At 39.6% G+C, this 27,207-nt stretch overlaps 1 protein-coding gene and 1 long non-coding RNA gene across 10 annotated transcripts in view; both read right to left on the bottom strand.

Annotated features, from left to right (window-relative positions):
- Positions 1-17,344, bottom strand: part of GPHN (gephyrin) — a 254,833-nt gene extending 237,489 nt beyond the window's left edge. For all 9 annotated transcript variants that reach the window (XM_065754106.1, XM_065754037.1, XM_065754055.1 and 6 more), the window contains exon 1: positions 17,264-17,344. In XM_065754106.1, coding sequence (XP_065610178.1) covers positions 17,264-17,327 — 64 coding nt within the window. In that variant the 5' untranslated portion in view covers positions 17,328-17,344. The remainder of the gene's footprint in view (positions 1-17,263) is intronic.
- Positions 17,345-24,790: 7,446 nt separating this feature from the next.
- On the bottom strand, positions 24,791-26,156 carry LOC136060906 (uncharacterized). The gene is made up of 3 exons (XR_010623401.1): positions 25,951-26,156; positions 25,252-25,313; positions 24,791-24,853 (listed from the first exon to the last, which is right to left on the bottom strand). It is a non-coding gene; the product is annotated as an uncharacterized LOC136060906 (long non-coding RNA).
- Between the last annotated feature and the right edge of the window lie 1,051 nt (positions 26,157-27,207).

The raw sequence follows: 27,207 nt of genomic DNA, 5'->3' as shown, positions 1-27,207 counted from the left end.
AACTTGGGAACTTAAAGTGAGAAGGCTTAGTAAGAAACAATACACAAGCACAGAAAAATCTTAAAATAACATTCACCTCTCAATAAACAGGAAATATCAAGTGAAATGAAATTTTTGTAGGTATTGTAAGAGTACTCTCAACCACTACATTTTGTGTTTTTTGTTTTGTTTGTTTTAATAACTGTAAAGACTATCATATATTAAATGCTTACAGATACCTAACAGAGCTCAAAATGACTGTGAAATCTAGGGATCTACGTTACATTGTGATAGTTTTCTACAGCAATTCTTAAACAACCAACAAGAGTATTTCACTAGTAGGTCATGTTTTAAAACTCACACCTGACAAATACAATCATGAGTGAATGCAAGATAATAAAATAATCCAACCTTATTAAAGAATCTAACATATTAATTTACGACCATTTCTGTCCTCAGAGTCTTGAAAAAAGCATATTTTAGCATATAGCCTATCTGGCATGTAAGTTTAAAGACTTATTTTCTACCTAAGAACATAGAAACTAGATAAGAAAGAAAAATAAATCTGCAAAAATGTATAAATCATAGGTGATCTATACTGGGAGAAAGAGCTTCACACAGATTTATACAGCAGGCAATTCTACCAGTCACAATTCAATATCTGAAATTATATTCAGTATAGAATAAATCTCACAACAGTGATAATCCATGCAGCACTGTAAGCTTTAAATATGTTTAAATGAAAAACTTACGGAAATGGGCACACAATAAAAGTGTTTTTGTCAGTCGCATTCACTTAACATCATTAAAAACCTAGCCTGTATTTTAAGATGCATCGTCAATGCACAGTAACAGACATTAGATAGCTGTGTAACAGCCCAGAGAAACATTACAAATGTATTACATTGACTTTAAATTGAACTAACACAGTTAAAATGCTCGCTTTAGTTTTTTTTCCTATGAAGAAATTATAGAAGCTGAATTTCCATTTCTGATACCACTGAAGCAAAAGAAAAGATACATCTCCAAAGACCCTTAAATATCTATAAAAAGCTAACAGGTGTTCAAAGTAAAATTAACATTATTGACAAACTGTTGGAAAACAATTAATGAACAACACAAAAATCAAAAACAGATGTAGGATGAGAAAGGACTACATTTCACATACCAGACTCTATGGTAAAGTCACAGAGTGGGACATTGCTTCGTTGCATATAGTGCCTGTATTTCTAAAGAAAAGGATCAGGTAGATAGATTAGTGAAACAAGCTATAAAATTTCTTACAGATGCTTTTTGTCTGAAGGCTCCACACAAAGATAAACTAGACTATTCTGTACATCTGACTAACAGGTAAATAACAAATGTAAGCAGAACAAAGAGCCTAAAAAAAGACACCTAGAAGGGAATGGCTGGCTTGGTACATGAGAGGAGAGCAACAGAAACTGTTTATCTCAACTTCAGCAAGAGTTTGGACACTGTATCCCTTAAAATCCTCACAGAGAAGCAGATGAAGGATAGGCTGAAAGAGCAGACAGAGAGGTGGATCAAAAACTCAGTGAGCCATTGGGCACAAAAGTGACCAGTGATCAGTGGCCCTAAGTCTAGTTGGAGGCCAGTAACAAGAGGAGTGAGCTGGGACTATTCAGCCTCGAGAAAAGGAGGCTCAAGGACATCTTACCAATGTGCACAAATATCTAAAAGGATGATTCAAAGAAAATAGAGCTAAACTCTTTTCAGATGATGACCCGTGTCAGGACACTAGGCAATGGGCACAAACTGAAACACAGAAGGGTCCCTCTCAATATCAGTTAACACTTTATTATTATGAGTAACCAAGCACTGGCACAGGCTGCCCAGAGAAGTTGTGGCGTCTCCTTCTTTGGAGGTACTTAAAAGCTGCCTGGACATGGGCCTAGTCAGTCAGCTCTGGGCATGCTTGAGCACGGATTGGTCCAGGTGGCCTCTGGAGGTGCCTGCCAGCCACAGCCATTGAGTGATAATGTGACTGGGCTGAGTATCAGCAGTGCCATTTGTATACACAGCAGAGTCCTGGAAAGGAACAGAACATGCACACTAAGAATTAGTAGAGATTATCTGACAAGAAGGCAGCACAGTAGTAAGAGAGTCATTAAAAGGTTGGAAATTTCTGTTCTGATATGTAAGAAAACAAAGAAGACAAAAACAAAGTTTCAAAGAGTTTTTTTTTGCTTACAACAGCAGGCTGATGCTAAAACTTTGCTACTGTCACGAAAGAGATGAAGATGACATAAAAATGACAGGTTAGGCAAGGCTACATAGGTGTACATATTTCCAGGTAGCTGAAAAGACGCACAAAAGAACACAAAGAATTTTCAGACAACTCAACTGAAAAGCTATCAAGACACTATTGTGAGCAAAATCTAGTATGAAGACAATGTACTACAAGCACAGATACCAGCACAGAAGCTCTGTACCTTCAAGACTTTATGCTTTATGCCATAGCTCACTGTACAGATAATTTTGTTTTCTTCAGTCTCAACCTGGGTTAGGAAGCTTCACCCAATACCATACTTCTGCCTTACCAAAACACAAGCATTTAGACCAATCTCTGTTCTTAGAAGTAAACGAGGATTCAAATTACTTTAGTGTAGAGCCTCTTTTCCAAATCCTAAATCAAACTGAAAACTACACACTTCTGCCTGCACACATGGATGTGTCCACACGCACTCAAAACACACAACAGAACAGAGCAAGTGCAGGCCCATGGGTTCTAACAAAACAATCAGAAATACTCCTCTCCCATCTGGGGTCACTTTAGGAGACCAAAGAAAACAGATTCAGTGTATTTTGAGAAGTAAGGACTTTCATGCATGAGAGGCCACGCAATTTGAATTGACTGCATCTACTGAAGAAAGCAGAGTAGCCCAGTAAAGACTTCACCCATAGAGGCCTATTTAGTTTTGCAAATAGTTTCTCTACACTATTAGTTTAGTTTAGAAAAAAAAGTTTAATTTAAATAGAGTAAGTCAATTAAAAACAAAAAATGTGTGTGCAAGAAGAAAACACAGATGAATCTCTTCCATTTCTATTCCAAGAAGTAAATAAAATCGAGATCTCCGCAACAGTATTAACATGCTGCCCCAACACCACACTGAAGAAGCAACTAAGTGAAGAGTGGCAGGGAGGGAGAAGTCCTGCTGAAAGTCCTGCAAATAAAGAAATTAAAATAACAGACTCCATAGCTCTGGAGTATTGTGTCCAGGCCTGGGGATCCCAGAACAAGAAAGACATGTTGCTGTTGAATCACAAAGATGATCAGAGGGCTGGAGCATCTTTCCTATAAAGAAAGGTTGAGGAAGCTGGGCTTGTTTAGCTTGCAAAAAAAAAGGCTCTGGAGAGACTCCATTGAGGCCTTCCAGTACTTTAAGGGAGCTTACAAACAGGAGGGAGACTGACTTTTTACCTAATCTGATTGGCAGAAAGGTTTAAAACTAAGAGGGAAGATTTAGATTAGGTATTAGTAAGAAATTCTTTACTCAGAGAGCAGTGGAGCACTAGCACAGGCTGCCCCATCCCTGGAGATGTTGGTGGCAACCTTGTCACAGCATGGGGGGTTGAAACTGGATGGACTAAAGGTCCCCTTCAACCCAAGCCATTTTACAATTCTATGATTGTTGTTCTCCTGAAAGAACACATTAGTACAGTAGAAATTGATCCACAGGTCAATCAGGTATCAACAGAAGTAGCACAATCACTTGAAAAACAGGGCACTAATCATTTAATATACAAGGAAAAGAAGCATGCCAAAAACAAACGGTGAACATTTCTGTGAGCATGGCTAGATAAATGGAAGACAATTTTTGGGCCACTGTACATAGCCTCAGGCCACTGATTCTGAAATTGCAATCAGTAGACAATGAGTGGTGCACAAGGCTTTGTGTTCAGTCTTCTTAAAAGCGAAACTCCTAATTTTTCCAACTTCAATTTGAAAAAAGAAAGTCACAGCAGTAACATAAGTTTTGAAGGTTTTGAACAGTTCATTCCCTAAGTACGTGGGGTACTAGTACCTTGGTCAAAGATCAATTTTTTTCTCTTGCATTATTACCAAAAGAAACAATCCCACCTTATTTCTATTGCCTGCAACTTGTTCCCATCACTACCATATGAACAAGCATTTATCCACAGTAAGATAAGAGAAACTGACTAAAAACTAGCTTGGAAAATTATTTTCATGTGGACTGTTTCACAGTTTAGTTTTGTTTACCATATATAAAAACAGTTTTGCTGGTATAAGAGTGAGTTCACATACAGCATTACTTCTACAGGTGGGATTAATTTTGCTACCACAAAAATAGAGCGTTTGACAAATTTTTTATAGAGAACTCCTAAAAGATCCAATACTTGACAACTTAGCATGAAGCTTGGTGATGGATTTTTAAAGAGTCTCTTTAAAATTGGAATTACAAGCTTTGATGTAAACAATTTTCCAATGTTGCCTTCCTTAATGTGTTATGTTAAACTTTTGTAGTGAATGGGATACTTCAAGATACTTCTTGGAGGCATAATCATTAAGCATACAAATCTTTCTCCTGTGTAGCTAATCTGCAAAACCCCAGTCTCTACATTCTTGCTAGAAGCTATACTTTATACGATAACATCTCACATTTATACAGGGTTGTCATCAACAGCCTCCTTTATACTTCCTTTTTCTCCCATTTCCCATAAAATTCCATTTTATAATTCATCTTTAAATTGTTCTTCTAGAAGGAGTTGTTTTCAGCACTAGAACTGCTTTTCCTTTTACAAGAGAATTTCTGCATTTTCTGCTATTTTAAAGCACAGTTCCTCTTGATCTCCACTATGAACATATTTTAATGGTGAAAATGCCTCTTATGTTGCAACTTGTAAAATACAATTTAGCTTGCTAGCTTCATCTCCAAGTACTACATTTGGATGCCAAAAACACAGTCTATACACAATTAGTAGCCATGGAAACCATGGACATATACACAATATTGGACATGCACGGACCAGGAGCCTTCTCATTTTAAGAGAAATAAGGCCCGATGTAAATGCACAGGGTCTCCTGATGAATTACATAACTTCACCCCAATCCTTCCCCTTCTGAAGGAAACATCAAGAATCCCCAAGCTTGATTTATCCAACTAGTTGTGACTGGTTGTTGCAGTTACTTCCATCACAAGAGTTCATTCAGGAGAATGACAATGAAAGGAATGACTCTGTTCAGGTCAGCAAGAGGGTACACAGGACAAAAGCGAAGTTAGAAAATTACCTGCATGCAGACATTTCCAATAGTTGACGTACATACAGGCATCCAAGAAAAGAGAAGTTGCATATCTACAGCCATCGTATACTCATCATATTAACCTCCTCAAAATTAGCATGCAAGCTAATTTGTCTGATAAAGATATCCTGAGAAAAACTATTTTGAGCGTAAATAAGATGACAGATTAAATAGTGTCAAAGAAGGCTGCTTAGCAGAAGGCAAATGAAAACTAGTAGAAATGGGTAATTTGGCTTTTTTTTTTTTTTAATATGGGTATGCCTTTATCAGGTGTGCTGTAGCCAGTATAGCTTGCAAGAAAAAAAAAAAGTTTTGACTATAAAAATTTAGCATGTTAATAAAAAAAAAAGTCATTTAACTTCTCTTTATATATATGCTGTAGTATTTTCCCAAGTTTAGCACTGAAGAAGCCTAATGTTCAGATTACCCTAATGTCCTGAGGTTACTAAACGTTTAGTTCTTCATTTTTATATTCACCTTGCTACTACACAGATAAAACAAAAGTTTATGTACAAAGTGGGAAAATACCTTGAGTTATTGTCTGCCGAAAATAGTTACCTGTAATGGACAAATCCTTCCCTGCCTGCTATTCAGTGAAGGCAGTCTCTGTTTGTCAGCAAGGACAAGCTGACAAATATCACTGAAAGAGTACGTAGTCTGACAAAGCATCACTTGCAAACAAGGAGGAAACACTTAGAAAAATGAGTGTCTAATCCCTCCTCTGCAAAATGACCGGCTTTCTGCGGGCTTAGCCAGTTCGCCTGGCTTTGTACAAAGTGAGAAACAGCAGGACAGAACCAGCGTGCAACAGAGACAAGGCCACATAACTGTAAAGCAGGCCAGCAAGAAGCAGCAGCACACTTTCCCACAACAGCCAGCAGTCAGATTACAACATGTATCTCTACAGAAGTAAATACATGGGTAGGGAGTACAAAAGAAAGAACACAGTCTGAAATGCTTGGCAGTAGAGGCAAACCTGAGCAGAGCCCTGTCAGGGTCAAAGGAGGTGAGCAGCTACTGACTCCTGCCAGCTACAGCAGGAGAAAAGACTCTCTGAATTGCACAGCTTGAGATGTAGGGAATGCAGGAAGATAAAATCCCTGATAAAGTGCTGCACATATTTTTCTGACAGATAAATCAGCTAGGTACAGGCAGGGCCTGTTCAAACTAAGTATTAGTGTAAACATGTTTTTTCTGTCATTAATTCATTTATAGCTTTTATAAAAAACTGCAGTCATGTCATTTATTTAGAATTTTTGAAATACTTTTACTTCATACTGACGGTCCTCAATCGCCACTTACATGTTCACACTGCAGAGAAGAATGAAAGCACAGATGCTGAACTCCTTTTGGGCAAAGCAAAACAAGATGTACTCCAAGGGTGCACCTGGTGCACTGCAACCATTACTTATTTGAGCTCATGTGAAGCAAGCCACCACAAACCACCATGTGGACGTGGAGTCCCAGTACTAAGTGTGCTGCTCTACAAATCTGTTCTTCTTAGACTGCTCTAGTTTCTACATGGACTGTGCTGAAATTGACTGAATCAAACCACAAAAGGTAAGTTACCTTGCTGAGTTACAGCCAAATGTCTTATGTACAAAGAGCATCAAACCAAAGAACTAAGAAAACTCTGTATTTATGGTTGCAGAATTGAAAGAACATATAATTATCCAGACATGAACAAAGTCTGTATTTGCTGGTTGTTTTTTTTTCTTTTTTCTTTTTTTTTTTTTTACTGAAATAGCTTCTATTTGTAACACTGACATTTAGAGATTTAAGTTTAAATTTATGCTACCAACGAATTATATTTTACATTTTCCTATAGCATCAAATGTTTCTAGGCTGATGTTTTCAAAGTATCCCCAACAAAGGATTGCATTCAAGAGTTTTCTCTAATTGTTACACACTTTTCTAGATGCTAGTGAGCTGTTAGCGATTTGTTTACTTTCTAGAGCCTAAAGTATAGGTAGAATGTTTTTAGCAGGTGTTTATCCAGTGCAGAACAAAGGAGACTAGGGATAATCTGACTATTAAGACTCGCTAAAATTATTGAGGAGTATTTCTGGTCAGAAATACTGAAAATAACTACTATTTCATATCCAAAATCTTCCTTATGATTTGATGGGCTGTCACAGCATCTTTCACGTAACAATAACCAAACATAAGACAAGCTCTCAAGGAATTAAGGGATTTTTTCTAATATTAAGGACAATCCATGTGTCCCAGTTTAATGCCATACAGAAATTTGCCACAGATGCCTTTTCCAGAAAGATGTGCTGCTCATCAAAGCACTCAAGAAAAGTATACTCAAGCCCTCTTTTGACAAAACAATGGCAAAATGACAACAAGTATTTTCACTAATTCCTTTTCATCAACTACTAAGCCAAAGAGAAAAGTCAAGTACTGAAACCACTGTGCATAAACTAAAGCCATCTCCTTTGGTATAAAGAAATAGGAAGAGGCAGGTGAGCATCCTAGCTTAACGAACAAGAGATTCTTCAGTAGCTGCTTTTAATATGAACTTTCCATTTTGATTTTTAATGCTTAAAATAGAAAAAGAAGAAAAAAAAGCCTATGTCTTACTCAGATTACAAAGTCCCACACACTGGAGGTGCCAGTAACCATTTTAACTCTTAGCGCACTGAGATTTTAGTGGCCTTTTCAAATCACAAGGTTTTACTACTTTCCTCCTTACTGTGGAACAGAACCATGTTCCTAAAAACAGATGTCAGAATAGCATTAGATTCTGTGTTACATTAAATAACTGAATACATCTTACTAACATGACTGTTACCAATTTCTTGAAGTTCTGAGCCCTGTCTTCCTCCAAGCAATTACACCATATAGCACTATCCTGTAGTCATGTTTACTTGAAAAAGCTTTAAGATCTCTGTCATAAATTTCAACAGCCTTCTAAATCTTCTCATTCGTTCTCCTTTTCTTTATTCTGATAAATAAATGCCAGAACAAATTAGAACAAAACCCAGAATAGTTTGGAATCCCTTACAATGGGAGGAAAGAAAATCTCCCTACCCAAGACTTCTCAGCCTGCTCAATCACAATGATAATCAAAAGTCTACCATCATGTATATTTTACAGGTAACTGGACCTACTTTCACTTAGATTTAGCTAGAGCTAGTAACCAGGGAGTTATACCTCACTCATCTATTACATCCATCTACCAAGGCAAAGGAACATCATCAGAATGACTGCACCAGACTGAACTCTTTAGGGACATCATGATAATGTTAGGAAAAAAAATCCGGAGGTTACAGAAACATTCTAACTCAAATTTACATACCATTTGCTCTGATACATTCTCTAAATTTTCTTAAAGTATAAAATCAGAGCTTAATAACAGTACAGAAGTTTTACCCAGAGGGGGTTACATACTAGCATCTGCAGCCACATTTTTCCAGCAACTCTGAAGTCTTCTGAGTATAATCGATGGAAACGCTTTGTCCCTGACTACCCTTCTACAGATGTTTCAAAACATTCCTCCTCCATACGTTTAATTTAAATCTCATTTTTCCAAGGAGGCCGATTTCAAGAACCCTTGACTTGCTGTAGGTTTATTTTAAGTGTTACCTGGAGTATTTTGACAGTTGAAAGAAAGTAAAAAAAAGAAAAAGAATGTAAAATATATATGTGTGTATATTTTTTTTTTCATTTTTTCTGCTTTTCCTGGAAGCAACAGGTATTTTTGTTGCCAGATACGTACTCCTGTCACTTTCTCCTGATTATTCCCGAATATAAAGATTCCAAGAGGGAGCGTATAGTTTGCTTTTGGCTTCTCACTCATCTACCCTGCTATATCACTACACTACAGCATATGAAAGAGCCATGCCAGTGGGAATCTATTTAATTTAAACTCCTTAAATTTTTCTTCTTCCAGCAACATATAATGACACCCACATTTTCCCAAGACCAGACTCGTGAATTAAAGGATGCTGGCCTGATATCAGCGTCTTCTCTTCTATAGGTTGCTCTGTCATCAAAAGCCCACGAAAATTGTTTCAGGAAGGTATAAGAGGTAGACAAAAAGAAGTGCAGTGGTCTTCCAAATTCATAAATATTGCCACATTCAGGTATCTCAAGGTCTTCCCAAGAATTGATACATGAAGGCTTCACTGACATATGACAGATCATCTCAGATGTTGGTATCAACCTTTTTCTAAATGTTCTATCCCAGGGCATGAACAGCATCTTGCTGAGGGAAAAAGGGAGCACTGCTGTTCTTTTTAACTGCAATCTCTGCCCACATCATTTGCAGTGATCCTAGGAACCTTCCCCTTCTGAGTCAGACCTGCAGGATACTTGACAGTAATTCATTCTAAACCCTACAGAATGCATATTGTCCTTCATCCATACAGCTTCTCATACAGTGATTCTAAATAACTCAGGTCCTAGTAAATAATTTGCATCATTCAGGTGGGACACAGTGCATTTCCAGGTCCTCAAAACCAGCACCAAAAAGATATAGTCCTCAGCAACCACACAGATATAATAGTAGTCACCAAGAAAATCCCTCCCTCTATCAATAGAGAATGCATAGAGCTAATGGTCGTTATACTTCCTTGGTCAGCCATAACCACAGTCAATAACTACAAGGATTTTACTAAAGATGCTGATAGCTAAGGCTGCCATAACACTTGAAGAATGGGGTGAGTCACACAATTTCAAGGTTTCAACACAAATTTGTATCCCCTATGTTTCAAAATCAAATTAAAATAAGATAAAAAATAATTAAACAAAAACTAAAATTAAATTTAAAAAAATAAAAAAACACTACTACCACCAAAAGCAGACTACATACTTCAATTTCTGCTTCCCAGTTTAAAGTTTCAAAAGTCACATATACAGAGGAAATCCAAAAAAATAAATACAAGAAAAAAAAAGTAAGAATATTCCACATAAAATTTAAATTCCCTACAATATACAGTACAAAAAAGAAAACTATGAATTTCATAACCACACACTAAGTACTCAAAAGCCCAAAATATATTATCACTCAGTGCCTGTATACACTTTCTTCACACAACTACATAATAAATAATATGATTTAATAAGAAAATTAAAATATGTTTGACAAACATATTTCTACAGTAGTAGTCAAACACATGCAGTACTTGCTGCATTATTATATCCATCTACTAATATAATTTGTATGTTAAGTACATAACGAAGTGTCACATTAAATACAAAACTTTTAACAATTACTCTTCTAAGTAACAGACTTGCATATGGAACTAAATTAGCACTGGGTAAGTTGTTTCAGATCTTGGCATACATCAAAAACACTTTACTGCTCAAAAATAGATTTTGTAATACACAGCCTATTCACTAAATCAGTGAAGCCAGCCAGTGGAAGTTCTGCTATTTATCTTATAGTACTAGGAACTGAAAATGCATTGCACTCCTTTCAAAAGGCCATTATTATTAATCATCCACTTCACAATGATAGGACAGAATCCTGATTTGCAAGATTTTGCAAAGTGTACACAGAACATTATTCATTAGGGCTTATGCTATTTTTTTCCATTTGATTAGCAAGTTAGGCAAAAAATAAGTTTAATTAAATTACTATTTAAGCAAAACCAGCAAAGAAAACACATCACATACACATCTCTTACTTGCAGAATGAGATTTTCTAAGATAAGTGCCTAACAAAACCTATTTTTCCCAAGCACTTTTTATGCAATTACTTGCTCCCTATAAACTTCAACTTACTATTCTCAAATGTTTTGGGATTTTAACAAACAAAAGACTACGAAAACTTTTTTTATTACATAAAGACATCCCACATATAGAAGTCCTTCCTTATCATTTCCCATGTAATTACTACCCTCCTATTCTCCAAGAACAGCTTTTTCAGGCATTCTGCTGGCTTTTCAATAAGAGTTCTGCCATAAGCAAGACTGTACCAGCACAAGAGCATCTGAATGGAACCACTAAGGAGTCACATACTAAATCTACACGTAGGAACAGAATGCCCATTTTTTGCTTTATTTAATCCCCTCTTCAAGACCTTATAAATTCTGAGCTACAATTTGTTATATATTTTGTTTACTATATCCTCCAGTTGTACAATATCCATCTCATGAATGGAAGATAAGAAATACCATCTCTGCCCAAATGAAAAAAACAAAAAATTACAACCCTGTCAAGAAAGCTGTTTCAAGTATCTGAACTAGAAAAAATAATTCTCCCACTTATTCAAAATCTACTTTCACTTTTTGAATAAAATTTTCACTTTGCTTTCAACTTCCGCTTCACAGCGGCACTTCACAACAAACATTTTTGCCTTTTCAAAGTATTATAAATTTCAAGACACACTTTCAGATTTAAGCTCTCTTTCTAAGGTCATCTGAGGCACCGCTAGGAAAGTTACCGGTATAAAAGAACCTTTAAACAACTACACCCTACTCTTACTTCAAAAAAGCAAACAAAAAGATACAGCTAAATCAAAATTAAGGGGGAAAATTTGGCATCCACATATCAAACATTCTAAAGCATACACTGACAATCATAGATTGCATTATAATCCCATTAATGAGAACGGGCAACCAACTAAAGGTTATGCCACAACAAAGTTAGCTCGCATTAGGTCCACACTGAAAAGTAATCAATAATTTTTAAGGTACACGCAGTAAGTTTTCCATCTTTACTGGAAAAGAAGACAAATGAAATGCAAGGAAAGAAGATGTTACGAGTACACTGTACAGTCATATAGAAACTACAGGCATGGAATAGTCTAAACTGCAAATCAAGAAACACTGATTACATGTTACTTCTCACTCCCATTCTTCAAGAACACACACATCCCCAAATTAATGGTCATTACTTTCATATGAAGTTATTAATTAAAACATCAGTGTTTAACAGGGAAATAATCTCTCGCTTTACATATCGTTAACTTCAGTGTCTCCAGTTCCTTCAATTCAAAAGGAAACTATCATAGCAAGCAAATTAAATAGAAAGTAAAAGCCTCATATCACGAAGTTCCCATTCACCAATTTTTTTTTCAAAGTTGTATATTTTGAAAATATTACAACATTTTAAAAACATCCGGAACTTACTTCCTCTTTAAATGTGAAAGCCATATTCAACACTGTGAAATTATAAAAAAGGAAATTAGGCATTTTTATGGGTTACAATCAACAAACATAGATGGTTTTCCTCACAGTCATCCAAAACAACAACAAAATCAGGAAGAAATGTTTTCAGCTACAAATACAAGAGTAATTATGGTTATGTATTTACTACAGATAAAGTTAACATTATGACAGCCTTATGCTCAGGAAAGAGAAGGTTAGTCTTGAAACATTCTACAGCTATCAGTGAAGGAAGTGCAGCTTTTCTGTATTTCTTCAGCTCATTTGTTGAGCTAAGCTTTGATAAAAAAAATGAGGCTCCTCACAAAAGTACTGATTTGAATCTGTGTTTTGAAGATGAGTGCCCACCGAGATGTAGTTTTGACAGGAAGGCAGATTACAAGCAAAAAAAGAAGAAAAAAAAAATAGCAACTTGCATTTAGACGATTATGGAGATCTGATAGTAAGTCCCAACAAACTTAATGCAAATCCGTACTCTCACACCTAGACCTCTGGGAGAGACATAAGCTCTAGTGAACATCCAAAATGTGAACAGCATCACCACTGAGAAAAGATCTCACAACTTGCATGCTAATGATGTGGAGTATTAAAGTCATGACAACTTACCTTATAACAGTGAAGATTGGCAAATTATTTTTTAGTTGGAAAACCAACAGTGTATGTTTCTAAAACAGTCTTTAAGAGACACTAACACTCCATTGGCTCCCAGGCAGACAGAGCTCTGACACTCCCAGAAGCCTATTTGCTACAAAGTAATAAATGCAGATAACGAGTATCTGCTGTGCTATTCCAATAAACTACACGCCCTCATACACTTGAAGATGCTAATGTAACCTTTCATGTTACAGTGTAAAGAGGCTGACCAAACCAAGGTCTAAATTTCTACCGGCAACCTTGGCCTGCTTTGCTGTATAGGCCCATGGCTACAGCTGTCACAGAACCATAGGGTTTGGAAGGAAGTTCTGGAGGGCAGGCAGTGTAACCCGCTGCTAAAGAAGGTTCCTTTCAGCAGGCAGGACAGAAAAGCATCCAGGCAAGTTATGAGCATCTCCAACAAAGGAGACGCTACAACTCCCTGCACCGCCTGATCCAGTGCACTGTCACTCTCAAAGTGAAAATGTTCTTTCTCATGTTCAGATGGAATTTCCTATGCTACAGTTTGTGCCCACTGCCCCTTGTTCTGTTGCTGGGCACCACTAAAAAAAAGCTGGCCCCATCCACTTGACTCCCTCCTTTTACATATTTATAAGCAACAATAATATCCCCTCTCAGGCTTTTCCAGGCTGAACAGGACTTTTCCAGGTCCCAAGCCTCTCTGCCTCATCCTCCCTTATGAGGATAAGGGAGATGGCTCCAGGCCCTTCATCATCTTTGTGGCCCACTGAAAAACTTTCTTTTGAAGTTCCCTGTTTTTCTTCAACTGGAGAGCCCAGAGCTGTACACAAAACTCCAGATATGGCCTCACATAGGCACAGCAGAGGGAAAGGATCACCTTTCTCAACCTCTTATGGCCACGCTCTTAATGTGCCCCAGGATACCACTGGCCTTCTTGGCCACCAGGGCACACTGCTGTCAGTGAAATCATTTTAGTCTTTACTTAGTGGAAGAATAAGTACATGAAGAAGAAACCTTAAGAGCTGCACTTCGCTAAAACCCCTTACAAGTATTAACTACTTTAAATTTAAAAAAAAAAGTCTCATTAAGGTAGAAAGCTGTACATCATCACCTTGTCAACATACTGAAGAAGGTAAAACTATCCCAAAAAAGAAGATGGGTCTGAGATTTTTTATTTTATTGCAAAACAAGCAAGAAGTAATGCAAAAAGAAGAGCAACAACAGAAAAATGCCATTTGTGTAGTGACAACTTTCAAGAGAAGGAGAGAAAACACTGAAAGAACTTCAGTCAACTCCACATTTTACTGAGGTGTTGGTTGGTTTGGTTTTTAAGTGAGTAATAGTGTGATAAAAGCACTTGCTAGTAACTATCTTTTGGTCAATCTATTCCACGTAACAGTAAACACTGTATGCTTACTGGACAGAAAAGAAGAAAGATAAAGGAGGTGAACATGGGGTTGGAAAGAAGACAGAACAAAAGTAGAACCAGAGAGACAAAAGTCTCACTTCCATCAGGCTGGCAGACACAGCATCACCATCTAGATCTCTCAGCTCAGTTCTAGGTAAGGGTCCGCTCAGTGTCACCCCAAACAAGAAGGGTCACAGATTACGCAACTTTTATCAATGTCACCATCAGTGAAAGGTGACATAATATTGGTTCGAGTCCAGGCACTACTAAGTATTATTTACTCTCCTTTTCCAGCCAACTTCAACATTACAGAACCAATTTACCAATCCAGGTTTAATATTTTGATATCAGTGGTAACTCATTAACAAACACTCTATGAGAGATCCGCCAAACTTGCAAGGTTTGCAAGGGACAACCTGAGTAAAGCCATAACAGCACTTGCATTTTACAGAGGCTGCACTGGCATACAAGACTGCATAGACAGCCTATACATTCTGCAGTCTTTACCACAATTTTTACCACTTCTTTTTCAACTTTTTCTTACCTCACCTTTCTTGTTTCTCAGGGTTTCTGTTTTTATTTTTAAAGGAAGATACCTGGAACACTGAATTGCAAAGCTTAGGCCACCATGAGACCAACCCACTAGCTCATTCTCCATCTGAAAAATCTATCAATCTGATGATTAGCACTTGAGTCCTGAGTGAAGAAATACAGATTTACTCCTAAGTTGGAAACTAGCAAAATACACGCAAACACAAAACTCTGTCAAACAACACCTACAACAATACATTCTCTTGAACAAAATGAAATCTAAGCTGAGACAAACATCTACTTTGTATTAATACACTGTAGAGCCATGTGCCTCAATCATGACATCAGTCAAGGCTAGCAACACACCCAAACATTTGTTTAATATCCTCATTTAAAAAACAAACATACATTCCAAATCAATTCAAAGGAGTTCAAATTCCATCTGAATACAACTGTGAGATGCAATAATGGCACTTACTGAAGTAAGGACTCCATGTCTGATAGAAACATCAATGCTCACAATGATAAATTCACATGTATATTGACTGATAACTAACCCAACGTATGGCAATTATCCTAACTAGAAAACCTAAGTAAGTCACATTATGTTAACCATCTAATTTCTAATCACTGTACTCTTCTAAATTATTAAATAAAAAAAAAAAAAAAGTTTCTACTAAATCTACCCATTCCTACACTTACTCTTTTGTACAAGGGACAAGAAGCAATTATCACTTCATTTTTTATAAGAAAAATAAATAAAGACAAAAAACAGACTCCAGAGTTTTCTGTCTTTCCACAACTGGAAAAAAGCAGAAACTAGGTGCTCCATGTCCATATAGTACAGATGCTTTCTTCCACCGGTTAAAAGAAATTCAAGAGAAGATAACAAGTTTGGCCAAAGATAATTAAGACATTTATATTAAGCTCAGTTTCATGTCTATAAACATACACTGTTTAGCAAAAAGAATCTAGAAAAGCTGTTAGAAGCCAGTGTCCACATTATAACAGGAAAATAATTTCCAAAATTTTTCAGCATGTAATTCAAAGCAGTGGCATTAGGGGGAAAAGGGATTAAAATGCTCTGTTCTTTTGTCTTCTGATTTTCCTTTAAAAGCAAGGCAAAATCGAATCAGATCACACACTCTTCTCAACAGAATTTCAAATTATGACACACAGGTGTAAGAGTTTAACCGTGTGTTCAAACTGGATCTGTAGTACAAACGGTAGGGCATTGTGGGAACGTTTACAGGTGAAAATTATCGCAAGTCACCAATCAAAACAGAATAATAACCCAAGGCACGCAGCATGAAGCTATACAAATACGCAAAGCACGTTTTGCTGGTGGACACCTCCTGCTCACTTTAACTGCGATGATATACCGGGCAGCAGCACGGCTGCCCTCGCTTTGAGCACGGGAGCTACGGCCTCCCCCAGCAGCCCCCGCCACGCGCCCCTCCGGCCGGGCCACCTTCAGCACCGGGCTGCGGACAGCGCCCGCTGCTCGCCATCTCGCGGCCGGGCTCCAGGAGGGCCCGTTCCGGCACGCGGCGGGCGCACAACTTCCACAGCAACTCCCCTCTCCTTCTCCCGGGATTGCGGCCCCTTCCTGCCAACAGATACGGACTGCTACGCGTGCTCGCACCGCCGCTGTCGGCCCAGGCTCTCCGTCCGAGCTTGACGCGCAAAAGACTCGCAAGCATCACTCCCTTTCCCACGACCGCCGCTCGCACACTCGCACGGCCCGGAGCTCCTCCTGGCCCCGCCGAGCCGCCGCCGCCGAGAGGAGCACCCCACGCGCCGAGCAGCGGCGCCCCGCCGGCCCTCCTCCCCCACCCGCGGCCGCCCCACGTCGCCGAGAAGGGCCATGCGGAGGCGCGGGGCGAGCTGCGCTCCCGGGCCCCCCGGGGCGGAGCTGCCGGGCCGCTCTCCCGTTGCCACCGCCAGGCCCGGCTCCCGCCCGCCCTCTCCCTTCGTCGTCCACGGGCGGCCATCCCCAACGTCTTCCCCCTCCCGGCCCCGCCGCCGCCGCCACGGGAGGTGGGGGGAGAGCCCCGGGCCCCGCGGCGGACGCCCTCCCGCGGCGCTGCCTCTCCTCCACGCGGGGCGCCCCGGGCCGACCTCGGGCTGCGGAGCCCGGCTAGCCGCAGCCGCCCGCTCTCGTGCTCCCGCTCCCGGAGCCGCCCCCGCTCCCGCCTCCGGGCCCGGCTCGAGGCCTCGGCTCCCTGAGCGGCGGCGGGCGGCGGGGCAGCCCCGGGAGCCAGACGGCGCGGCCCGACCCGCGGCCACCCCCCGATCCCCGGAGCGGGCCCCGCCAGCGGCCGTTACCTGTGAGCACCCCGACGCGGATCTGGTGATCGTGGTTCGTTAGAATCATCCCCTCCGACGCCATGTTGCCCGGCGCAGCCACCGCACTGACAGCAGAGGGGGGGGGGTTGGGAGTTGGGGGGGGGGGGGGAGGGACGCGAGAGCGGCGCGAGCGCAAAGGGGGCGAACGGGGCGGGGCCGAGACCAGAAGGGGCGGAGCGAGCGGCGGCCGCGCGGAGCCCTTACGAGCACGAGGGAGGCGGCGGCTGCCGAGCGCTAGACTGGCGTGCCGCGCGCCGCACAGGCGGAGCTAATCGAATGCCGAGAGCGCCCGGCCCGCCGCCGCGCCGCTGGCCGCCGCGCCCAGAGGGAGGGCGCCGGGCCGGGCGCGGGGGTCGTGGGCGCGCCGCTGCCCAATTGGCCCTGGCCGGCAGTTCCGGGTCCGTCCGGCAGGCGGCGCCACTTTGCGCTCGGGGCTCTGGGGCCCGGTGGGCTGCCGGGGTGTGCACGCCGGGAGCGGACCTGTTCCCTTTGCACGAATACACGGTCAAACGTCTTCCAGAGTTAACACTGTGCAGACGATTACCCACAGGCAAAGTTCGGACCTTCTGCTTCCAGCTGAGTTTTGTATTTTCATATGCCACTGGTGTGATTTCAGTACTACCTTTGTAATAGCAAACTTACCCCACGCTAACAAGCAATTACTGAAAGCATTTATAATTTATATAGCCATCAACAAACGTCTTCAGACACTTCCACTTTAGCATATCGTTTCCTTGGGTGTATTTCTAGTGCAGAAACGAAGGCCTGAAGAAATATCCCGTGTCTCGGGGAAAGTCACGCTAGTAGCACTTTGATGGCATATGATACCACTATTCTCGTACTGGCACAGGAATTGCAGTGTGCAGCCATAGAGACTGAGAATTCAGGCTCTTGAGATCTCTGGTTACGCAATGGTATAATACAACATATGTGGGTGGGTGTAAGCCTGAACCCAAAACAGCATGGTTACTGAAGATACTGCATCGCTGGCGCTCGTACTTCTGTTCCTTCATGGGTTTGGTCGCTGTGTGTTGAATATTCCGCTGCAGACAAAGCAAAAAGTGTTTTTTTCTCTAATATATCTGAAATTATCTGAAGTATAAGCAGGAAGCGTGACACCTGGTAGCCTCCCACAGAGGATTTCACACCCAACACTGAAGGCAGCTCAGACTCCCTGTGTCCTGAGCTATTTATTGTCCCTGTGTAGCTGATAGATGTGTTGCTCTTGTGGACAGTGAGGAGGGGCAGAATTAAGATTTCACTGGCAATGTTAATATTAGCGCTTTATGTGGGATTTGTGTGGGATTTCTTTGTATGGAAACATAGTAAAGAATTGCACCAGCGTAATGAAATAGTGTAAGCTTACAACATGTTAAAAGTCTGAGCCCAGGAGAGGCTGAAATCAATACAAGGGGGTTTTAATGTTGAGGTATGAACGTTCTTGTAAATTAGACTTAATATAAAGGCAGATCCATAATAGCTCAAGAGAAGGTTGTAAGAGGATGATTTTCTGCAGTCGTGTTTTCATCAGAATAGCAAAGAAGTTTGTGTGAGAAAGCCCTTTTACTACAGACAAACATTCTCTGTAACAGAGTTCATATTGACTGTCTAGAGAAAAACAAGTTTTTGTCATCTAAGTCAATATACAACTGGAAGTCACACTTTGCCCTGGTCATGCCACCATAAATTACAGCTCAATTTGTTAACCTCTCAGGAAATGTTTTGCATTGCTTGGTCTGCCAGTTGTTAATTATCAATATCTGTCCATTAACAAAGGATTGCCCTTTCATTAAGCTATCTCTTTCAGCCACGTTAGTTCCATGTCCACTAGCTGACACAGTAGGCTTTCTTATCATAAATACTAGGTAGTGACATATTTTAATGACTCCTTTGGGTGAAACAAGTTCAATGACAAAGACAAGCTTCAATTATGCATGTTCAGAATCTTGAGGAAAAAACACACCAGTGTGATTAACAGAAGGTGGCGGTTTGTTCTTTTGATTACAGTGTGAGCAAGGATGTTTTACAAACTCACTGATAGTTATCAGAACAGGGTACTCACTAGTTAGAGTAGGTGTCCAGTATTTCCACAATTTTTTTTGTTTCAGGTTTTGTTGTGTTTGACTTGAGGTGGTTGTTGTTCTCACGGCAGCCCCTTAAGTTTAATTTCTTAGCTCTTATTATTTTTTATTTAGATTTTACTATCTGGATCAGCAGTGGGACACAGCTATTTGACTGTTTGGCATTGGTATAGATCCAGCTGAAGCCATGAAGTACTGGCTTAATGAATCATTAATGGAATTCAGAACAATTTATTTCTGTGCCACTGGTGCAAATCCAAGTAAGGTCAAGAGACTAGCTGGCTCAGTGGTTCAGTAATAGGAAACAGACTTCCACCTCCAACTTATTGATGCCAGTCTATAAAGGGTCAGGAAATTAAGTTCTGAGACCTTAAAAAACAAAGGTTTTTCAATGTGGACATTGGTTTAAAATCAGTCTGTTATACATGATTACTTTCTAACCTGTTTTTTACCATCTGCGTTGATCTATAAATTATTTAAAAGGATAGTATAAACATGTTTTCTGCATAGCCACTGATACAACACAATATTCATCACTCCAGAAAAATTAGGGACAAGAGACAATCTTTCCAAACAGCCTCTTCCTTTAGGAAAGTGGAGGAAAGAACAGAACATACATCACATTTTAGCTATATTATTTAAGACCAGAAAATTATGTGAATGTCTTCATGGACCATGCAGCCATGTCCATGTGCCATCCTTGCCACACTATCCTTGCCAGACAGAGGCCTCCTGAGGACTTTATGGGTTTAAACCTCCAGCCAGGAGCAGGAATCCAGCTTCAGAAACTGTCCTAACCATTAATGAGAGGGAAAGCACGTGGTTTGCTTAGAATAAAACTGCATTACTTCTTGCACTGCACCCGATTTGCAAAGACAGATTTGTTTGTTAAGAAAAGACTCCCCACATCTACCTGAAATATTACAAATTCAGAGAAGCTCTTAACTCCTCCACTTGGTAACAAACTACAACACAAGATATCTCATACCCAATTTCAATATGTGCAATGACAGATATGTGGAAAACTCCTAAAGGATCGTGACCCATGCAGATATCCTTGCATACAGCCTCTTTTCTTCACTGTTTCCTCCTACTCAGATACCTGCCGTGGTGTAACTTTTGAAATGGCACCATATGTTAAGGAGACAACCTCATGTATATTCTCAGAAACAGCATCATCTGGCAGAGTGAAGTTTATAAAAGCTTATGTGGTATGATTTTGATAGCCCTGTAGTAGTGACAACCATGTAAATCTATGTGATGGTACACTCCCCAACCTCCTCCTCTGGTCTCACCTTTAAACCCAATATTGCACTGCTAACTACTATATGAGCCAATCATCTAATCCCATAACAGAGCCCCTCAAGCTCAAATTCTCATAACAAGACCATGAGTAACCTCCCCAGTTCCTTCTAAATATTGAGAAACTTGAGTGACTCTAGTCACAGGGTGGATTGTGTGGAATAACTATTAGAACTGATTGGGATACTCCCCTCTTAAAAGTAGGAAAGTACTGAAGAAACCTCCAGGATGAAATGTAGTGAATATACTAGAAGTCTGTTCCATGTAGTTCCCTAAGCAATCGAAGACCTGCAAATCTTAGACTGCTGGCAGCACCAGGGGAACTTGGTATGCTGATTCTGAGATACAGAAGGTGAACCAAGGCGTAAAACTCCTCAGCCAGACCCTATGATAAGATCATGGGGGTGAGAACTTGTTATTATGGAACTGATAAATTGTATAGTAAGCATCCTGTGTCAGCAGCTTTTCAATATTCTGTTGCACCAATCACAACAAAGGTAGGTATGATTAGAATCACTCCAACTCCACCTGAAATTGAGATAAAAATGGCCTACAAGAAGGAATTTGGAGGAAGTTACTTTGCAGAAAAATGGGGAGGACAAAGCTGACTTCTGGGGCTAGTTGATGGACTGAGCCTCCCTTTCTCTCCACAGGGATGCCTATTGGGTAAGATTCAGATACTTAAACTGTGTTTTCAAGTTATTCAGCACGCAAAGCTGATCCAAACCACCTTGCTTTAGATTTCAGATGTTGCCATTTTGCCACTCAGTTGAAGAAATGTTTGTTTCTCTATGAGTTTTGGGAAATCAATGTTGCATAGATCTCTGTCCAGGGCATGGATGTTTGTGTTATATTAAGGAGAAACATTTGTTTCTATCCAGACTTTCACAGACAGAGTTTAAGAAGTGCCAGGCAGGGAGGTCCCAAACTGAAATACACCCTCAGCTTCATACTAAGGGTTTGAACCTGTCATTTAGGAGCAGTGGAGGTCCTGAAAATCCTGTAGCTTTTGTTTCTATCCATCATTCACTGAGCTGGTCCTCTGTATCACCCTAAAGAACACGCACTTGATATTTCCCACAGTTCTTTTCGTCTGCCTGCCGAAGTAGGACTTTCTTGAAGAACAGTACATTAAACAAGGGCTTCCACTTCCAAATATTTGGAAATGGTGCCAGCCAAAGGTAATTTTTCATGACTTTTGCAGGGATAATGAGAAGCTTGACACTTCTGAGTACCAGTTCTTCTGTGTCACTGCAGTCCTTACTGACAACCATACAGCAAACAACCTGTCTAAGAGCAGAACTGAGGTCTTTGAGAGAGGTACACATTACTTGCAGCATGACTACAAATGCACTTCAGTGGATTAACTAGTAGTCTGGGTGCCTAACAAAAATAAATGAATCTTAGTATGACTTCACATGAGTGGTGTTGACACATTCAATTGTCTGTGCTTCATTTGCTACAAAACAGTAGCTATTTTAGAAAAGCTGTTGATGAGTTTAGCATACACAAAAAAATAGATAGATTTTAAAGACACGGTACTGGAACATTCTATTTTTGAAATTTCACTTTGACAGAACTGCCTCATTAAGGACCTCGGTATGTAAAGCTGGAGAATGTTTTCAGTCTCATGTAAACTAAATTCAGAATTCTAATTAGCTGAATCAGTTCTTTCCACACATTATTTTCCTTCATCTGTATTTCCCCTTATTTCTGTGTAAGAGATGAAATAAAAATGTATGAAATTTCGGTCTCCATTAATAAGTGAGACAATTCCAGACTGTATGAAATAAGGCAGGAAGAGGAAAGGGAAGGTAAGAACCTACATTTAAATTATAATATTCCAGAATGAATTAGCCATGAATGATCATTACACACCAGGGCCAAAATTGAACAAATGAGAGCTTGCTCTTATCCTGTTGATTGCTCAGATTTTATGGAAACATTAAATATACTAAAACTAAGGAAGAAGAGGACACTATACAGAGAAGGGGAGCTACAACCTCCTGCCAGCTAAACTGAAATCAAATTATCCAGCACCTTTTGAAGAATACTCTGATAATTGGCTTCAAAATATTCCTTAGATTTCAGACATATGCAACTATACCAACTTAAATTCAGGTAAAAAGTGAGTAGCAATACCTTCTCAAATAATATGTTGTTGTGGTCTGTGGACTACGTCTATAAAAGTAAGAATGTGTACCATGGCTCATGCTTAGTCAATGATAGTGTAATAAGGTTTAATGTCTGTTCATTTGCTAAAAATATGGTTGGTTTTCCATGCCTCAAAAATAAAACTGATGCCTTATTTACTCATGCTTCTCATACATCTTTGCATTATAGCTTAGTAAATGAGGCTTGCCATCTTGCACATTTTCTATGTGCCCACAGAAGATTACAGAATGGTCCAAATGATGTGGCACATTAATGAACCATTATTGTTGTTGTATTAAATACAGAAAGATTTTAACACATATTATCAGGGGTTTGTTGTTTGTTTTGTTTGTTTTAGACAAGGCTGCATATATTGTGTAGTAGCTTTTGTCTTGCTCTAAAACACTTTGTTATCTGAATTCCAATTCAGATTTCTCTAACTCCTGATGTACTCAGATTGATATAAAATATCTACCTCTTCCAGTTAATCAAACTTAAAGTACAAGTTGGAAAAGGGAAAAAACAAAACAAAACAAAACAACAAAAAAAAACAACCACTTTTCAGTTCAGACCTTTCTTTACATCTTTTCATTTCTGTGACACTCATCAGTCCTGCACTGGCTTTAGTTCCTTCTGTCCTTCTGCACTGCCTATTTAAAATACTAATCTAATTGCCATAGTATCCAAGCGTATCACAGTCAACATATTTATCCTGACATCTGCAAGATAAGCCACTATTACTCTTGTTTATAGAGAAGACTAATGGAGCTATTCAGGCTACATTACAGCCGACTTGTTGATGGATGCTGTGGGATCATGATTTCTTGATTAAGGACCTATCACAGTCTCCTGAGGTTCCTCATGAAGCAGCACATGGGAATACACTTGAGTCCCACCTCAATAGAAATATGAAACTAAACAGGGTGTTCAGCTGGGACCTGGGAATTTGAAACTGCTACAGATCTCCTGTCAAATATAGGCCTGAAATCTAAATCTTAATCTACACCTCTCAGAATGCTAGGCAGCAGTCTGTCAGCCATTCAGGATGGGTTAAGGCTTTTTAGTCATTCTTGTTTACAGTTTACTTTGAGTTAATCATTTTTCTTAAACAAACACTGGTAAGAAAAAATAAGCCCCAAGTTCTAATGCTGATTCTAATCAACATTTAACCTAAAACTGAAACAGAGACTGGAAGTGAACTGTCTCTGTGTCCATGTCCTTGCTTCTAAGTTAGTGACACTCAAGACTTAAATCTGTGGGTTTGTTTGTTTTTTTTCTTTCTCTCTCTCCTGCAATAGTTGGACTCAGTGACCTTAGTGGTCTTTTCTGACCTGATGATTCTATGTCTCTATTATTTTCTGCACCCACTTCCCCTGCATTTTTAAATGAATCCCTTTTCCTTTTTGGCTCCATTTGTCAGTACTGAACTTTACAACCTAAAACATGTAAATAAATTTACTCACATTAGATCTTCTTGGCATTAATGAAGACAGTGAGAATGCCTGGCTTCATTTATGTAACAGAATCAATCTCACCTGGAGAAAAAAAAATCAATAATGAATTTTTTGTTTGTATGTTTTCTAGCCAAAAAGAAATGGTTTTAAAATATCATTGGGCAAACGCAAATGTTTCTGGGTAAAATAAGATATAGTAGAAGATATTTTGATATTTTGTATTGAACAAAGCATTTGGTTCAATCAGAAATGATTTTTTTTCTCTTTGATTTTCATGTAGATCCTATCTGACTGACTCTCATTAAGTCATACTGGCAATTTCCAGAGAGAAAAAAAAAATACACTGAAAAGAGAAATGAAAATGTCTTTTGAAAATGTCAGCATTTCACATTCTAGTACTGCTGTACCTGAAAGGAAGGCTACGAAATCGCAAGTGCAGCTCCAGCTGATATGCATTACTACAGCCAAAAGGGGGAAGTTTTGCTCCTCATCTTTCCTGCTCCACTCTCCTCTCTCCTGTACCTCTCTCTTTCCACACTTGATCCTCATTCCTTTCTGGTGCAGTAGTCATCAGACTCCTACATCAGTTAATGTATTTCACTACTACAGTAGGAATCCTTGAAGGATTTTAATACATCCTGGCAGGAAAATAACTCACAGATGGGTCTAAGGAGTTCGAAAGATGGCACAGTAATTTGTATGAATAGGATGTGGGAGTCAGTGGAAGTTTGGACAAGTGAGACAGAATCTGACTCTTCTGTTTGTTTTTTTAGCTTGCCACACCTAGGGTAATGGCATCCCAAAGGAGACCAACTGGGGAAAAAAGATGGCATTTCTGACTGCACCAATAGCTTGTGAGATGAAATTCTGGTTCCTTTGAGACAATTGTGATAGAAAAACAGGTGTATTACCACTTCATATTTAATTACAATGTTTCTAAATTCTCATCTACTTTTCTGTCACTGTACGTACTTACCACATTTTAATCACTTGAAATCATATTTTCCAGCAAGTGAGTTATCCTAAAAGTTGTTTCATCTAGAAATGGAAGAGATGAGATGTTGGTTAAGATTACTGATATGCTACTATATGCTTGTATATTTTGAAACAATTAGAAATTAGTTAAGCTCTGTTACTCATCTCCTAAGGGTTAGGAAATTGAGTAAAAAAAAACAAGTGTCCTGAAATCTTCCACCCCAGCCCAGCCACTGGCTAGGCAAGCTCACTCTGGCATGCCACTTTGAAAGCAGAAGCATAATTTTATGTTGCAGAAATGCCAGTCGTTATCAGTATGACCTTTCTTCCTTTCACTTTTTCTCAAGATTAAATGTACATGACAGATATTAATTGTACTGATATCTCAAGCGTGCTCAAGAACTATGGTAATTAATACAGAAGCTGAATCTGTATAGAACAAGAGCCTCAGAACTTTAAACACTAATCGTGTAAAAACATGTTAAAAAAAAGACACGTAAAAATGTTGAAACCCTTAGCATTGCTAAACAGCAAGGCATAGACCTGAAAACAGCTGCAGTGTACTCCTCACAAGATGTTAAAGTTAGCATAGAACATGAAATCCTGATCTTGCTTTCTGAATTTGGTCGGATGTCATCCGTGACCTTAACAGAGAGCTTTGTCAAGGTGCAAAATATAGCATTTGGTTTTATTTACCTACCTCCAAGGATAAATTCATGCTGGCCAGATAAAACAAGACAGTGACAGTATACAGCAGTCCTGTAAACTAAGCCAACAAAACTACTTAGTGTTTCACTTGAATTACAGAGCTTTCAAGATTGATTAGAAATTAAATTTGTCTGCCTTCAAAGTATCCTCGCCTTCACTGTGTTTTCAAACTGTTTGGTCAAGAAATACTGCTGGAGACCAACCATTCATCCACAAAGCAGTTTGCCACTGTGTGTGGGCACTGCAACACTTGGAGAGCCGTGGCTGTTAAAGCTGATGACAAACACTGTCTTTTCAATTACTGTAAATTGTGCCCTTATTCTAAAGGTAATCTGAATTCAGAATGATTTTCCAAATTAAATTTCCTTCTGAATATACTCATCAAGAGTATACTTCCAGGAAGGAAAGACTATTGCTGCATATCTCTTATCATCATCTCCAACAGCTCTCTCAAATACGTATGTGTTTCTTCCAGTGTCTCTCTTCCCCCTGGTTACAAATCAATTTGCTAAGTCATATGATGGGAAAAGGTCACTCTTGCCCACATGGTAAAGTAAGGGCTCTGTGTCAAAGTTGAAACTGGAACTGATCCTGCAAGTGCTATTCTTGTGAGCCTGAACATCACTGCAAGGCACATGCCCAGGCAGTAGAACAAGTCATCCAACTACACCTCACAAGGGACCTCACAGCCTGAAAAAGGATTGTTGTGCTGCATGTACAAGAGATATAGGCCTAGCAGCTGGAATGCGTGACAAAGGGCTCAGCTGTGTGAATCCTGCATTGACAGCCTGAGGCCACTGCATGAATGTGCAACCACAGTGCCTGACGGCTTTCAAACATGAACTTGGAAATCCACTTTTCCAGAGATTCAGTGTTCCAGCCCAGTGATACCCAGCACATCAGAAGAAAAAAAAATACTTAAAAGACAGAACAAAAATAGCCCAGAAGCAAATGAGTGATCCGGACCGTAATCTGGGTAGTGTGCACAATATGTTATCTAATAGATTGCACTTTCCCAGACTTCCACAGAATTTACTCCAGAACAGACTGTGCTCTGTCATCATGTGCCATCAGTGCAAAGGAGGTGATTTCTGAAACACCAGATGTGATATAATTAAGGCGTGTATGTTATTTAAGAATTTTCCATATTTATTTTTTTTTAATCTACTAGAGAACTAGGTAGATCACTGCCTTGCTGAAAGGGAAGAAACTTGCAAAGGAAGAGTAGTGGAGAACTAGGACTTAAAAA

The sequence above is a fragment of the Cyrtonyx montezumae genome, unplaced genomic scaffold (genome assembly GCF_038088225.1).
Source record: "Cyrtonyx montezumae isolate F1298 unplaced genomic scaffold, pur_monq_1.0 scaffold_10, whole genome shotgun sequence".
Taxonomy (NCBI): domain Eukaryota; kingdom Metazoa; phylum Chordata; class Aves; order Galliformes; family Odontophoridae; genus Cyrtonyx; species Cyrtonyx montezumae.
This window is presented reverse-complemented; position numbering and strand designations above follow the sequence as displayed.